The 15,120-nt window shown below is 38.3% G+C and overlaps 2 protein-coding genes across 2 annotated transcripts; one reads left to right on the plus strand and one right to left on the minus strand.

Annotated features, from left to right (window-relative positions):
- Positions 1-2,416: 2,416 nt before the first annotated feature.
- On the minus strand, positions 2,417-6,250 carry LOC113772935 (acetyltransferase NSI). Its single transcript, XM_027317432.1, has 8 exons — positions 5,950-6,250; positions 5,665-5,819; positions 5,150-5,210; positions 4,771-4,954; positions 3,960-4,059; positions 3,720-3,820; positions 3,134-3,227; positions 2,417-2,846 (listed from the first exon to the last, which is right to left on the minus strand). The coding sequence occupies exons 1-8, from the start codon at positions 6,015-6,017 to the stop codon at positions 2,767-2,769; spliced, it is 843 nt and encodes a 280-aa protein (XP_027173233.1). The 5' UTR covers positions 6,018-6,250; the 3' UTR covers positions 2,417-2,766.
- A 3,662-nt stretch (positions 6,251-9,912) lies between these two features.
- LOC113773081 (flocculation protein FLO11) lies at positions 9,913-14,501 on the plus strand. Its single transcript, XM_027317613.1, has 5 exons — positions 9,913-10,310; positions 10,694-10,805; positions 11,562-11,685; positions 12,255-13,166; positions 13,920-14,501. Exons 1-5 carry the CDS (start codon positions 10,121-10,123, stop codon positions 14,319-14,321), a joined length of 1,740 nt encoding a protein of 579 aa, XP_027173414.1. The 5' UTR covers positions 9,913-10,120; the 3' UTR covers positions 14,322-14,501.
- Positions 14,502-15,120: the final 619 nt, after the last annotated feature.

Below are 15,120 nucleotides of genomic sequence, written 5' to 3' on the forward strand. Positions count from 1 at the left end.
TTACCAGAATGCAGTGAATTGGGGTATGGTAGAGGCCCCTGGCTCTACCGAGGTGGCTCCGTACGGCGCTGCTCACGAATTCACGAGCAGTGACGATGGCGAGAATGGAGGGTGCTCCGTATGGTGAGTCAGTGACGGTGGGTGCGGCTGCGGCAACTGCGGCTGTGGAAGGGAAAAAGAGTTGACAGAAATCAGAGGAAGCGCCTGGCCGTTGCTGCTGCGGCTGCGGCTGTGGATGGCACCTGGCGGTGAGAATGGCAACTGCGGGGATTGGGGTGCGGCTGCGGGGTGACGGCTATGGGACAGGAAAACGAAGGACCAAAAGAGGAAAGGAAGAATTAGGGCTACACGGGAGATGACTTAGTTAGAGTACCACAAACACATTGAAATGACGAAAATACCCCTATCTTTCGAGCTTATCGAGCTTCTACGAGCCGAGCCTTACTCGGCTCGTGTTTTAAACGAGTATTGATTAGAACTCGAGCTCGGCTCGTTTCTCTCTGTAAACGAGCCGAGTCGAGCCCTTATCGAGCCGGGTCGAGCTCGGCTCGCGAGCTGCCCGGTTCGATTAACAGCTTTACCGCAGCTCTAATCGAGCCCTAATATTTGGAATAATTTCAAAAACCTTCCATGAAATTTCTAACAATTTCATTTGTCCCTCTTCGACTTTTAGAATTCTCACATACCAGAAAATTTGAACCCATATTATGCGGCGAAGTGGCTATTATATCCTTAGTGTCTAGTGATATTAACTAAACAATTCCAAAAAAATCGCTATTGAAATATATTTGAATTAAAAAAAAAAACAAAACAAATTGGACAATTGTCTTTAGCAAAGTGGTGCAAATTTCTCCTTCAAATTCAAATGGCATGGTTTTCTAACAGTAGTTAGGCACTACTAAAAAAGTGTCCTATATCATTTAATATTTTAAAGTTTTTTTTTTTAACTTTTGCCTTTATAATATTTGGTTGAGTTAATTTACAAATTTAGCTGTTGGTTGGTCTGATCATCTAAACTTTGCTAATACATGTGCTACACATTTTTTAAATTTGCCCCCAGACTTTTGCTTTTTGTTTGCCAAGTTTTAATTCATTTAATAGTTTTTCAAAACAAATAGTTGCAACAATTAGTAAAAAACATTTTTTGGTATCAAATTACATTCTCTCTTCAACAATTATTTTTCTATTAAATCCTCTATTTTTTTTTATTTGGGCTTATATGTTACACAAAAGTTTCAAATATGGGAATTAAGTGAGATTTTCAAAAGTTGAGGGGAATCTAGTGAAATTATTAGAAACCTTAATGTCCAATTGAGTACTCTATCCCGTTTTACCCCATTTGAATTCGAAATCGAGTATTACCAAACTGAGAATTTTATTACCAATTCATACCATTTCCAAATATAGTATATGGCTATCATCCGCCTGAGAGGTTGTAGAATTTTGAACAGACAGGTTGCCTATCTCCATTGGCGTGCTGTCACTCCACATGAAATAAAATCCCTGGCAAGAAAAGGAAAGCCGTCTTGTAACTTCAAAAAAAAAAAGACGAACTTGGAATCTGGATCCCAATCCGAGTCGTTTGGGATCAAACTTCCTTTTTTCTTTTTTTTTTTAATCCTCAACAACCCTCCCTTGCTCACTTGCTCACTTGCATGCCTTCTTACCTCTTCTCACTTCGATCGATTTATTTACCACCCAGTAAATCTATTTAACTCTTTTTGTATTGGCGGTCGAAGAAAGAGTGATGATAAATCACTGCCGGTAAGTTGTAAATAATGGAGTAACTTTCTTACTTTTGATACAAAGAGAGGTACTCAAAAACGGAAAATCGAGCCATGGCACTAGTAAAATAGGAATGTCTCGTTTCAGTTTCAAAAAATAATTTTTTTTTTTGAGGTTTCATTTGTTAAAGACTTTAATTTCCAATCTCAAAACGTTTTCTTGACTATTTAGTTGTATATTTGGACATGATAGTCCTAGTCTGGGTGTGCATGCACACCTAATATCATTTCAAATATTATTCAGCTTATACTTTTACCAGCCCATCTTTCTTGTCTTTTAAATCACTTTTTTGTAATCTCACACATACATCACATTACAAGGAAAAAAAAAAATTCTACAAAAATTGCCGCAACAACTATTCCAAAAAATACTCTCTTCCCTTCTAAAAATACGTGATTTACATGCCACTTAACCACTCATTGATTCAGGTTCCTTGCAATTGCATATCAACTTTTGAGCATGCAACTCGAAAGCAGTAAAAACTCAAAGCCTCCCGGGCCAATTGTCTAATTTAATGTTTCTCTTAAATAGAAACAATGCCCGGTCAATCTGCAGATACTCATCCAACCCTAGTCTGCTGTTTGCCAACAAAGACAACTTACGCAGCCCAAAGGGTATACCAAAATAACATCGCAATCATCCTAATTTTTGTATTCCAACAGCATCCTCACTTGGTCTAACCTAAAAATACATCCACTACAAGCAACACTTCTTAATTACCACAATATAACCTTGTCACCCCAATTTCCAAGGAAATCATTAAAAGAGTGTTGCAATTTCATGATGTTATCAACGCTTAAACATGCTAAACTGCAAGAGGCTCAAACAACTTGCATTAAGAATTGGGAAGCAAAGGATCATAAACCGATCAATTGTGATCACAAATATCGGTTTTCTAGTATACATTTGCATCCAGAAAGACCTAGTCAACCATCACATGTTGAAGACGCTATGAGCTATGCGAGTGTTGCTTGACTCGAATTAATACCTGGGGTACCAAAACATGCCTTTGATGCCTTCTGGGTCTGCCTCAAAACCTAAATTTTCATAGAATTCCACCACTGCAATTTCGAAATCAAGGCCAAAATTGAGTGGAGAAAAAAAAAACTTTAGCTTGAATTTCTCACAAAAAAGGTTTTGGGATTAAAAATGCATCTCCTGTTGTCCCTATCCTTAACTGATAAGATGAGAAAGCTTCAAGAGAATGAATAAATCCTTTAAAAATTGACCATTTAAAAATGGACATGACAAATAAGAGTTGATCATAACTAACACAACAAAAATTGCAATAAGCCATCAATTATTTGTTGTGATAGACCAAGAATACAGTTCTTGTTACCATATATACCTTGACTATCCGCAAAGAGTGTTATATTTCCAATGTCCCTCTGCAGAAGAGTCCTAATAAGCTTTTCGATAAGAGCTTTTCCAAGTCCCTGACCCTGTTCAAAAAATGAAAGAGTGAGCAGATAGTCGGCACAAGTTGAAAACAGCATAGGCAGTCAATTAAATCCTGTCTTGGGTCATATTTTACTTTACCAAGTACCCAGCTTAATAGCCTATGTTTTTGTTTTGTGGATCCATGATAGGTTTTAATATATTCAGACACCCAATCAAAATCAACTGTGCAGCAACGAGCAAGTAACCAATAACACCAATAATCCCAAAATTCATCTAGGGACAAAGACCAAAGTTGACTAAACCATCATGTCTATGGGCTTCTTGTATTTACTGCTTGCTAAACACGTACGGTCCATGCATGCTTTAAAAAAATGATTCTCAGGATCAATAAATCCCAGCCAGCACCTACTTTTGAGTATCTAAACTGTGTAATATGCAAGCTATTGTTTCTGTTTCACTTGCAAGCGTGAACTGTCAATGTTATCCAAGTTCAGATCCAGTATGTTTCTCCATCCAATACTAACGCTTCATACCTGATAGGAAGGATCAACAAGAACATCCCAAATTGTTGCATTGAAAGCATGATCTGACGTAGCCCTGGCCATGCCTATGAGCTTCTTGTCGGCACTCCCTTCTGCCAAGTCACTTGCCCAAGTACACTAAGATGTTTGTCACTTAAAAATAAGCATTATACAAGTTATACAACGATTACAAGAGAGCCATCTTCAAATGGATGAAGTGAAATCCAAATAAGTTTCCAGTCTACTGCATACCTTCTCCGGCAGATTTCCTTATGGAATGCAATGCTGCTACTGTGTAGCTGTTTCTTAGAGCAGCAGCTAGCTTTGACAATGGTCTCCGGGGCCAACCAACCTGCCAGAAGAACTCCCAAGGTGCATGTCAAGTATAACAATTTTCTCTTTGTGCAGACTGCAGATCAAGTTCTGACAGAAAAAATTAGTATAACTCATATCATATGTAAACCATGGTTCAAAGTCTTGGCTGAGTCATAAACAGAATGGTACTTGCCACTCTGATATCAACATACAGTTCCATTATCCACTTCAGTTTGAAGGATAAGACTTGTTTTTTCAGTTTTTTATGTCCTTGGACTCGTTAAAAGGGGAAGAACTATTTGAAAGTGGATTTTAAACATAAGATTGATAAGTTTCGCCTCTCCAGTAGCACTCCTTCATGATGAAGCCAAAAGCCAAGAGTCTAAAGGGAGTGCTTAAAAAAAAAAAAAACAACCACTAATGAAGTTTTCTGTTGTTTCTGGTCATGCCACCATGGTAAACAGTAAAATAGGCGTATTAATTTCTTCAGAAAAATAAATAAATAAATAAAACCACAGGGTGGCCAGCAATTTAGCTCAAAACCAAGGCAGCATTTCATATTCCAGCAACTGATGTTCAAGAGAGCTGCAGAAGGGTTTTCCCCGCTGTACAAACTATATATAAGTAGGTGTCTAATTATACCAAAGATAGCTCTGATGAGGAAATGTTGATCTATATCAAATTTTACACTTAAAAAACCATAAAGACATGAGTGCATGAACAACAAGAACATGAACAGGTTAGGTACCTTATCGCACAGAGCTTGGAGATCATAGACATCAACATCTCCACCTGAAGAATACACGATCTGTTCAACCACTCCATCAGGTAGGGTTTTTTCAACAAGAACAAACTCGTCAGGCAACATTTCTTCCTCTTCTTGAATGGTGGATGGTGATTCCGTAACCTGAATAGTATTATTTTTCATAAACCTGCAAAAGTGGGCAAACACATAAAGTAGCATCCAAGAAGCAGACACACTCAGAGGAACTAAAGGAGGATGGAAATATAATGATGTTCATACGGATTAGGGGCAGTTAGCCAGGCAAGTAGAAATGGTTCCCCCTATTGGTATCAAGCATCAATAATTAAATAGTGCAGTGAACATGAAGAATAGTTAAAAGTACCCGGATCTGATTGATTCCCAAAAGGCAGCCTTTAACCGAGAAACCTTGGCATTCCTGCAACCTGCAAAGATGATTGAGACTATTGAGAATGGGGTAGTATGATAAGAGTAGAAGATGGTAGTTTGATTGTGATATGTTGCTTAAAAATTAGTATTAGTAAAGCTTGAAGATTGAGGGGTGGTTCCTGCACTGCTGGCGGGGAATACGTGCAGAGAGAGAGAGAGAAAGAAAGGGAAGGCAGGCATACTTTTATGTTGTAGTAGCATAAAACTCAAGGGAAAAAAAAATTTAAATTCGGTGGATGGTGGAGAACAAGAAGAAAGTGAGCTCATGAATGAGGCAGTAAGGTGGAGATTTTGCTCACCAATTTCCTACTATAACTAGTGCTATTACTGGAGAAACTAATCTTGAATCGAGAATTAAGTTATTAGGGGAGATGGTGAGGAGTTACAACGAGCGGCGGCGGCGGTAAAAACACAAATATGATTATTAATTAATAAGAGAAGGGTGGAAACCTGTGTGAAGAATGTGATGAGGCGAGAGCGGGAGGCGGTTTTCCATTTTGTCATGACGGGCCGGTAGCTGCTGCTGCTGCATAAAAGCTGTGATGTGATTGTGAGAAACAGCAAGGATGGGGTGGTGTGGCCATGGTCCGTATGGGTATCTACAGCTGTTTAAACAAACAAAACCCAAAAAAAAAAATGACGGGAAAGTAGAATTATACTAGTACTAGTAGCTAAGTAGTAACGATGGCTGTATTTTTTTTTTATTATTATTAACAATTTCCACAGATGACTCACTGGGCAGCAGCAGCAGCAGCAGCTCTTAGAGAAGCAGGAGGAGGTGAGAGGACGTTGCCGATTTTCATAACTATAACTCCCCTGCTCTCAAATTTCAACAAATTTTGAAAATGAACGAAACTACTCCTACTCCCCGAAAGCAAAAAGAAAGAAAACAAAAGATAGGATAGAGAGAGGGGAAGGGTGGTGGGTGAGCGGATTATGTTTCTTTACTCTGCTGCTGCTAAATGAGAGCTAGCGCTCGGTCTGCAGGGGAAGGTGAGACGACTGATTAGGGATAACAATTGGGGCGGAGACTGAGAGTGCCTCCGTTTCAACACTCAACCTGCCATCCGTTAAAAAAATATATATATATAATTTTAATTAGTTGCAAACTTATAATAATAGTTATAAACATTATATAATATATATTAGTATATATAATATAATTAATATTACCAATTTTACATGTCTATTAATAGAAATTAATAATTAACACAATAATACTTTTTTCTCTAAAAAAAATAATAATGACTTGGTGATTTTATTTGTCTAAAAAATGACAACTTGATTACTTTAATTATATTTATCTCATTTTGTTAAATTGCATTCAAATAACTTTTATTTGATTGTTTTTATAAATTTCAATATTAAATTTAGAGTGGATAATGACTTAGGGTGCGTTTGTTAAAACTGATGTTTGAAATCTAAAATTTAAAATCTGAATCCATTAAATTATTGAATTATCACGTATTAAATCTACTACATTTGAATATATCACATTCAGTGATAAGTGAATAACTTATCACTTAATTTTGAGAGTAAGTTATGCCTAGAAAATTCAGTGTCATTTAATTAATTCAGATGTTCAATTTTTAGTTATCAAACAGTCTGAATATGATAAGATCTGAATACATTAAATTTAAGTATTAAATTAAATTATCAAAAATTTGATTATTATAAGACAAATTTATTTTAGCACTCACGAGTGCCTTCGTGGGGAAGTTGGGGCGGGGTGAAGGCAGGCCAGGGAGAGCAGGGCCAAGGCGGAGGTGGGGATTGCCATTCCTACGACGGATGAGGGGAGCGATAAAATCACTACGCCACTCACCTCCTGCTCTTCCCTTCTTCTTTTTTTCGATTATTTCTTTTCCCTAAACGGACGTTCCATCCATCCACCTTGACGCCCAAGTTTGAAAACACTGGACTACCACAAATAAGCCTTCCACTCCACTTCTCACTCAGTCACCTCCTTGTGATTCAGCTGCTTTCACTCTTCTCTGCCTGATTCAACCGCTTTTGAACCTGTACTTAACTACCTCCGTTTACGCCTACCACTTAAGTTGTATTTGATAAAATTAAAATTTGAATCCATTAACTTACTTAATTGTTAAGTACTATATTTGATACATTTAAGTATATATCATATTGAGTGATAAGTGAATAGCTTATCATTTATTTTTGGAATCAATTTTTGCCTAAGAATTTCATTCCAATTAATTCAGATGTTTCATTTTTTTTATTATAAAACACGTCTAGACATATTAAGACCTGATCTCACTAAATTTAAGTATTGAGTTGAATTATTAAATAGGATTTTAGACACTTTGTATTGAGGCCTCTTCTCAACTGATGACATCCTTTTGAGTCTATTTTTAATTTTTAATTTTTTTAAAAAATTTTATACAAAGTTTTCAACTCTTTTCTTCTTTTAGGCATCATTTGGATTGAAGGAAATGAAAGGACTCCAATGAAAAAATAAAAGAAACGAAAGTGGAGGAAATCAGATCCATCCATTTTGTGTGGATTATGGAAGGAAAAAAAAAACCTATCACGTTTTAATTACGTTTTTATCCATAATTTAAAGTATAATTGTAAATACATAATAGGTATTTTAGAATTTTTTAAAATTGTCATTAATTTTGGTATCATTTCTCTCCGTTTTTGTTTCCACTACCCACTTTTGCATGGAAAGGATACTGATTAAAAAATATAACTAAACCTTATATCTCTCTTTTTCTCCCAATCATTTTATTCCCTCTTCAAAAACCAATTTAAATATGAAAAACCTTATCCATCCATTTTCTTTCCTTTCCCTCCCATTCCCTCAAAACAAGTAGTACCTTAGCTTTTGACTTTATTTTAAAGCATGAAAAATGTCAGATTGAAAATGTAATTTTTTTTTTAGGATTAATTCCTACTAGAGAATAAACTCTTACTAAAAAATCCTAGGAGATACTTTATTACAAACACACACCACAAAAAAAAAATGAGAGGGAGGGAAACCACCGGAGAAGAAGATGTATTTGTTTTCAAAGAGATGGAAAAGGTTAGGAAGAAGGAGAAGAATTTAGCTAGTTTAGAAATTGATGGTTTAATTATAAGTAATATTTAATTGATTATAGGGAGTTTTTTAAGAATGTTGTAGAAAAAAATGACAAATTTGTAGGAAGTATTTGTTAACACGAAAAATTTGGTTATTGTTGTCAAAACCGTCAAATTAATTCAAATAGGGTTGGGTATTCGATATTTTTGAATTGGACTTATGAAGTAGCTAATCATCCAGGTAGCCAAATGGTGATGATTTGGAAATAATTTTGCCCTTTTCCTAATTTTTTTTCTTTCTTTAAACCGAAAGATTTGTCCAGGCCCATACTTATTTCCCTCATCCCATTCTCATCCACGAACCCCTGCAACTTCAACATCGATCACTACCCCCTCATCCTATTTATAATTAGGAATGTAAGCGAGCCGAGTAGCTTGGTCAATGGCTTGGTTTGAACTCGATTTGACTCGGTTTGACCGAGTTCCAACTGAGTCTCGAGCTATTCGAGTACATATTCGAGTCGAGTTTGAGTCAGAATTTTGCAGCTCGTCGAACCATATAATTTAAATAACATATATGTATTATAATTATAAAATGATCGTTATGGGTATAATTTATACTGAATTTACAAGTAAGATATCGAATCAAAAAGTTTGATTACTCGACTTGATAAGACTTGACTAAAGGTCGAGCCTTATCGAGTCGAGTCTCGAACTTTTAAAGATTTCCTCGAGTTAAGCTCGAGTTTGAGATTTTTCGACTAGATCGAGTTCGAGTCGAACTCGAGCCAAGTTATTTATAGGTCGAGTCAAGCTCGAGTATAGCAATACTCGAGCTCGACTCGGCTCGACTACATGCCTATTTATTATTATTACTGTTTCTTTGGAAGAAGTCATTATATTTGAAATTATGGTGGAGAAAAAAAGGGGAATACTACTAGTTTGAAAACTAACTTTAATGGATATTTTTAGTATAATAATATAAAAACGACACAACAAGTTTACACAAACAAACTCTACTCCTCTCTCTCTCTCTACGTGTATATATATATATATACACACACACATATATAGCAGAAATATGTAACTAGTAAATATATAGAAATAGGGATAGAAACAAGCAATCGCATTGAATTAGTGCTACTTACAACTCAGCCAAAACCCCAATAGGGTCGATCCCACTCCCCACATGCTGCTGCTGCTGCTGCTGCTGAGTGGTATAGTAGGATATTAGTAGTGTTTGTAGTATAGCATATTAAGTACTTGCGTTGTTGTGTTGTGTACAATAACGGTCGTAGTCTAGTCTGTCGCGTGCATATTTATTACTCCTACTTATATGCAGAAGATATAGATATAGATAGAGATGTAAAGCGAGCCATCACATCCACACCGGACTCGCAGGACCTTTTCATTTTTTTTTTTTTTTGGGTTTGGTCGGGGGAGGGAGGTGGGAGCGGTGTCTCTCTCTGAAAAATAATCTGTGTCCAATGATCCAAATAGGTTGGGGAGTGGTAGTGTAGTACTGAGTCGTTGAGTTAGGAGTTTGGGGAGTTGAATCATGAATGGAGATCGAGAGTGGGATTGCGATGATGGACGTACATTTCACAATAAAGGTTTTTTTTTTTTTAACAGGATCTCTCTCTCTCTCTCTGGCGGAGCTCCAGCAGACAGTCTCGGGTGACAGATAGTAATGACATGCATCATTCATTTGCTTCCATTCATTTAGTTATTTTGTTCTGTTTTTCTCTGTATTTCGTCCTCAGGGAGATGCCCGATACATTTGGCATTCCGCCACCACCATTGCCCCTCCATTCTTCTTCTTCTCCCATCACCCATTGCCACCACCACTGTTAGTATTAGTACAATCATGAATCGGAGCTTGAAGGACTCCCTCATCGGCGGCGCCGGCCGCCGCAGCGTCTCCTCTCACCACCACCGCCGTGGCCTCAGCCTCAGCCTCAACGCCAACGACTCCCCTGACGACCACAACCACCTCGATCTCTTCTCTAAATCTCGCCGCAGCATTTCCCTTGCCTCTTCCGATGACTCGTCCGACGGTACGGTACCCTACTACCACCTCATTCCACTTTCTTCTTCTTCTTCTTAGTTTCTAGCTGTCTATGCTATCGAAGGACTCTTTTTTTTTCATATATGTTATCATTATTGATGGCTGATGTATGATTGGTGCGCTTTATTTAACCCCTGTTTTAATTTATTAGTTCACGCTACTACTCACATTTCCCCAATCACGACACCTCACTTTCCTCCAATACGCCTCCCAGATCGATCAGATCTCCGCCCCTCCACTTTCCATCTTTCCTATTTAGTCTACTCTAAACCCCTTGCATGTTTCTCAATTTTGATTAAAGCTAATCTGAATGCCTTCTTTTATTCGCATATGAATTACCACACATATACATATACATATACACTTGTGCAGTTTCTGTTAGACTGGGAAGACTCTCCCTTGGATCCGCTGCCAAACCCACCCCGAAGCCTGGATTGGACGATCTACTCTCATCTACCGATGGAGGCAAGCACGATTACGATTGGTGATAAACCAAACCCCGCTTTTTCTTTCCTGTTTAGTGCTAATGCCAGTATTAATTAAATTCGTCTTATTGCTGTTGTTAATTCTGCTCTACTTGCTACTAAAAGCTACTCACTCAATCTGAGAAATTTTATTTTTGTTGGTTCGACCAATGTGGTATTGCCAATTGGACAAATAAGGAACCACAAGTTTATTGGATTGTATTTAATGTGGAAGATGTTGTTATTTATATAGAAAAAAAAAACTAAGCTTGCCAAGCAGTTGGCCTTGACTGAGATAAAATTTCTCTACTTAATCTTATCTAATTCAATTTTTATTAAATTCCCTCTCCAACATTTTATCTTCTGTTACTATTTGTTCCTTTGTTTTGCCTATTCATAGGTTTTGAAAATCGTATTGCATTACCCTTGGATTTTTCTCCTTCCCATTTCGCGCCCCCTTCACCTTTCAAACTCTTCCGTTTTTTGATTACATTTTACTCCATACATATTTGCCTGTACAATTGTTCTTTAGACTGCTTGTCTGCATTTTGGTGCCACCTATTTCTGGTTTACAACATGAACATTTCATGCTTAATGCATCAAACCAGCCAGAGGTCCTTGTTACTTGGTAAAATTATATCAACATCATAAACTGTCAAGGCATTTGTCTCCAGTGTGGACTCGTCACTATAGATGGCCTAATGCAGAGTGGATTTTACTGAAGAACCTGATTATACATTTTCTTACTGCATTGACCTTCCCTTCCTTCTTCATAGGCTTCTTACTCCTCCTGGAACTCCTCTCTTTCCTACATCAGATGGAAATGAATCTCAAACTGTCCCCATGGCTTCTAGAACCACCTTGTTATCCAGATCTAGCTCCACGACCAAGGCCTCAAGGGTAGGCTCTCTTTGTTTCACATAGGTTTCATCTTTCCGTTGCTCTCTAGTCATTGAATGTAATATTTTGGTGTATGTGAATGCTTCATGATTGAGCTTGCTCCATGGTGGTATGAACAGTCGGTCTCCATGGCATACTGAAAGATTTTCTGCTACTATCTGGAGAAATTAAGTTAGTTTACCTAGTGCATATTGTCCATACTGATCAACAATTGCATGGTCTGCCATATCCATCAATTGGTAAAAATGCATTCTCACACGATATGTATTGTATCATTGGCTTAAAATGATAAAGCCTTTTTGTCCGTATGTCTGGTAATATTAAACAATTGAAATTGCTTGTGGGTGCAGTTCACTCTCACGTGCACATTTGTTTCATTGTTTTGCCTTGCAAGACTAGGCTTACTGCTTTGAGCCTCTTAAGAGGTTTAGGTCATCTCTTATTAAACTTGTCACTCGTCTTGCCAATCTCCTTGTTACTCCCGGAAGTCCTTTTCCTCAGGGTGAAGGTTTCAATTTTAATAGTGCATCTTGTTGAATTTAAATGGATGAAAAATTCGTTGGTTTCAGCTTTCAGTTTCTCAATCATCAGAGAAAGACAATCGTTCAAGACCCGCAAGAAGTAGCTCTGTGACTCGTTCGTCCATTTCTACCTCCCAATACAGCACATACTCAAATAAATCGAGCTCTATTCTCAACACAAGCTCTGCTTCAGTCTCGTCCTATATTAGACCTTCAACTCCTAGTAGCCGATCATCATCTACAGCAAGACCCTCGACCCCATCTTCCCGCCCGACACTGTCAAGATCGTCAACTCCTTCTAAAGCCCATCCAGCACCCACTGTTGCTTCTGCAGACAAAGTGAGGCCATCCCAGAATTCTAGACCTTCGACTCCAACTTCTAGGCCACAAATACCTGTGAATTTGAGCTCTCCTGCTGCTCGTTCTACATCTCGGCCATCCACACCTACTCGCCGGAATCCTGCACCTTCTTTGTCTCCTGCATCTGGATCTTCAAATTTGGTTGGACGTTCTCTTCAGAGTGGCCGGACTGTAGCTTCCACATCACGCCCTAGTTCCCCGAATCCCCGTGTTCGGCCCACGCAACAGCCAATGGTTATCCCAGATTTTCCACTTGAAACACCTCCAAACCTACGAACAACTTTGCCAGATAGGCCACTCTCTGCTGGTAGGTCTAGGCCAGGTTTTACTGTCACCTTGAAAGGAAATGTAGAGAATTCAGGTGCTGCAAATTTGCCTAGGAGACAGTCATCACCCGTTGTTACCAGGGGAAGAGTCCCAGAACCTTTGTCAAGGGGCAGAATGCTTGCCAATGGGCAAGCAAATCATACCACAGAGTCTCACAGAGCTCCACTTGTATCTGAGTTGCCAACCCGGAAGCCTGCAAAGACATCCACAGAGAGCACTGGGTTTGGGCGGACAATCTCAAAAAAATCTCTGGATATGGCTATTAGACATATGGTAAGTATGGCATTTTCTCGTGTGAAAACAACATATAGTTCTTTATGTCTTCCTCAACTAAATGGACATGGACTTACCTTATAAACAATCTTGTTTCGTAAGCAGCTTTTTTTTTTTTGGATGATTATGGCGTCTGGAAACTCTGGCTTTCATCTAAATCATAAATACAGTTTATTATTATTAGGACTGCTTCTCGCTTCCTCTGTTATTCACTACAGTGTTGCTTTGATTAACGACTATCTTTCACTGAAGAATCCATCCCCATGTTTTCCTAGATGTGCCTGTTCATGTATTATCTTTATTGAGGAATACATAGGGGAACGTGCATGTAGACCTCGAATGCATATCTCCTTACATGTAGGTTTAAGTTCTGCTGCTATTTGCTGTTATTGAACGGTGAAAAAGCTAAAAGAGTGAATATTGTCCAACCCTCTAAACACCCTTACCTACCAGGAAAATAACAAAGAAAGTGACACATCCATAGAAGTGTGGAGGGATAAAAATCATTATGGATAAAAAGAAAGTAACATCTCATAACAAAGAGGTTTCTAAAAATAATTTCCGTGAAGAGAAAACTAAGCATGCTAGAGTGACACTACTGGTTCATTGATGCGGAGGGATCTTGTTCAGCCTTCTGGGTGGCGCTAAGAAAAGGTCGGTGGGACCTAGCATAAACAATTTATTTTTCAGAATGTGGTTAGAAAGAATAAATTTATGGTCTGTTAATGGTTATTTGTTTATACTCTCTTTCAGGACATACGAAACGGGACCGGTGGAAATCGTGCTCTCTCAGGTTCGACCCTCTTCCCACAAAGTATACGATCCAGCAGTACCAAAGGTCAACTCGGTCCGACTGTGATTAAACAAGGTTCAGGCAATGGAGATGCCCCCATCTTCCATAATGGGGATAGTACAGAACATGGGAATTATCATGCCGGTAGGTATTTGGAAAACGGAAATGAGGAAGACAAGTCTCAATATCCGGCAAAACTGACAGTTGTTGACATGTATGAGAGTTCCCGGTATGACACCCTTCTACTTAAAGAGGATTTAAAGAACACTAATTGGTTGCATAGTTTAGACGATAAATCCGACCAAGGAGCCATTTTTGACAGTGGGTTTGAACCTCTACCAGAGCCGTTTGACCCCTTGTAACCTTACCTGCATGAAGTGCATTTCCGTGTGGCAGTGATTTTTTTTTTTCCCCTTGCATTATTTGGTAATATAAAGGTTGAGAGAGAAGAAAATGTGTCGAATAAACTGCTGTTAATCTTCTTGTTTAGAAGTGCCATTTTATCATTCTATTGGTTGGTTGGTTGTTTGCCAACAAATATATTCCTTCATGCGCATTTGGCTGGCTTCAGCGATTGACTCCACCTGCGGATTTCACGAGTTCCTTGCGACACTTACAGCCTAAAAGTGATTGAGAATTTTATTGTCAGAGCGCGTAATGCAATATTTGCTTCAGTCGGTGGTTGTCAGAATGCAGGTCTGGTTGGCTACTTGTTTGTTACGACTGGCCGAGGAACGATAATAGAGTAGTAGTAGCAGTATATTTGTTACGACTGTAGTAGCGGAAACGTATGAATTGCAACTTGTCAGGAGGATCCCAAATCGGCCTCAGCAGCACAATGTTGTGGTCAAAGCAATGCTATCTTGCACCACTTGACAAAGAAAAAAAAGGCAATTTGTGTTACGACCCATGCGCCGATGGAAGCTTCTTTCTTCTTTTTTTTTTTTTTTTAATGAATATATATATATATATATATATATGTAGGAGCAGGTGCACTTACCAATGGAATACCTTAGCGAATGCGTAGGAAGGAGTAAAAGGAGTACGATTACTTGAACAGAAATCCAACTGCCAATAAGATTACTTGTGTTGGGTAATAAACATTTAATTCACGTAGCAGCAGTAGGCTAGTAGTGTACCAGAAAAAGCCATAGTGATGCA

This window comes from Coffea eugenioides, chromosome 6 (genome assembly GCF_003713205.1).
Source record: "Coffea eugenioides isolate CCC68of chromosome 6, Ceug_1.0, whole genome shotgun sequence".
NCBI lineage: Eukaryota > Viridiplantae > Streptophyta > Magnoliopsida > Gentianales > Rubiaceae > Coffea > Coffea eugenioides.

Excerpts from the sequence above, each read along its gene's own strand:
- LOC113772935 (XM_027317432.1), bottom strand. The coding sequence starts at position 6,017 with ATGAAAATCGGCAACGTCCTCTCACCTCCTCCTGCTTCTCTAAGAGCT. Across the intron at positions 5,820-5,949 it reads GCTGCTGCTGCTGCTGCCCA|CTGTAGATACCCATACGGAC; the intron begins GTGAGTCATCTG and ends TTGTTTAAACAG. Across the intron at positions 3,821-3,959 it reads AAGGAAATCTGCCGGAGAAG|AAGGGAGTGCCGACAAGAAG; the intron begins GTATGCAGTAGA and ends GTGACTTGGCAG.
- LOC113773081 (XM_027317613.1), top strand. The coding sequence starts at position 10,121 with ATGAATCGGAGCTTGAAGGACTCCCTCATCGGCGGCGCCGGCCGCCGC. Across the intron at positions 10,806-11,561 it reads GGCAAGCACGATTACGATTG|GCTTCTTACTCCTCCTGGAA; the intron begins GTGATAAACCAA and ends CCTTCTTCATAG. Across the intron at positions 11,686-12,254 it reads CCACGACCAAGGCCTCAAGG|CTTTCAGTTTCTCAATCATC; the intron begins GTAGGCTCTCTT and ends CGTTGGTTTCAG.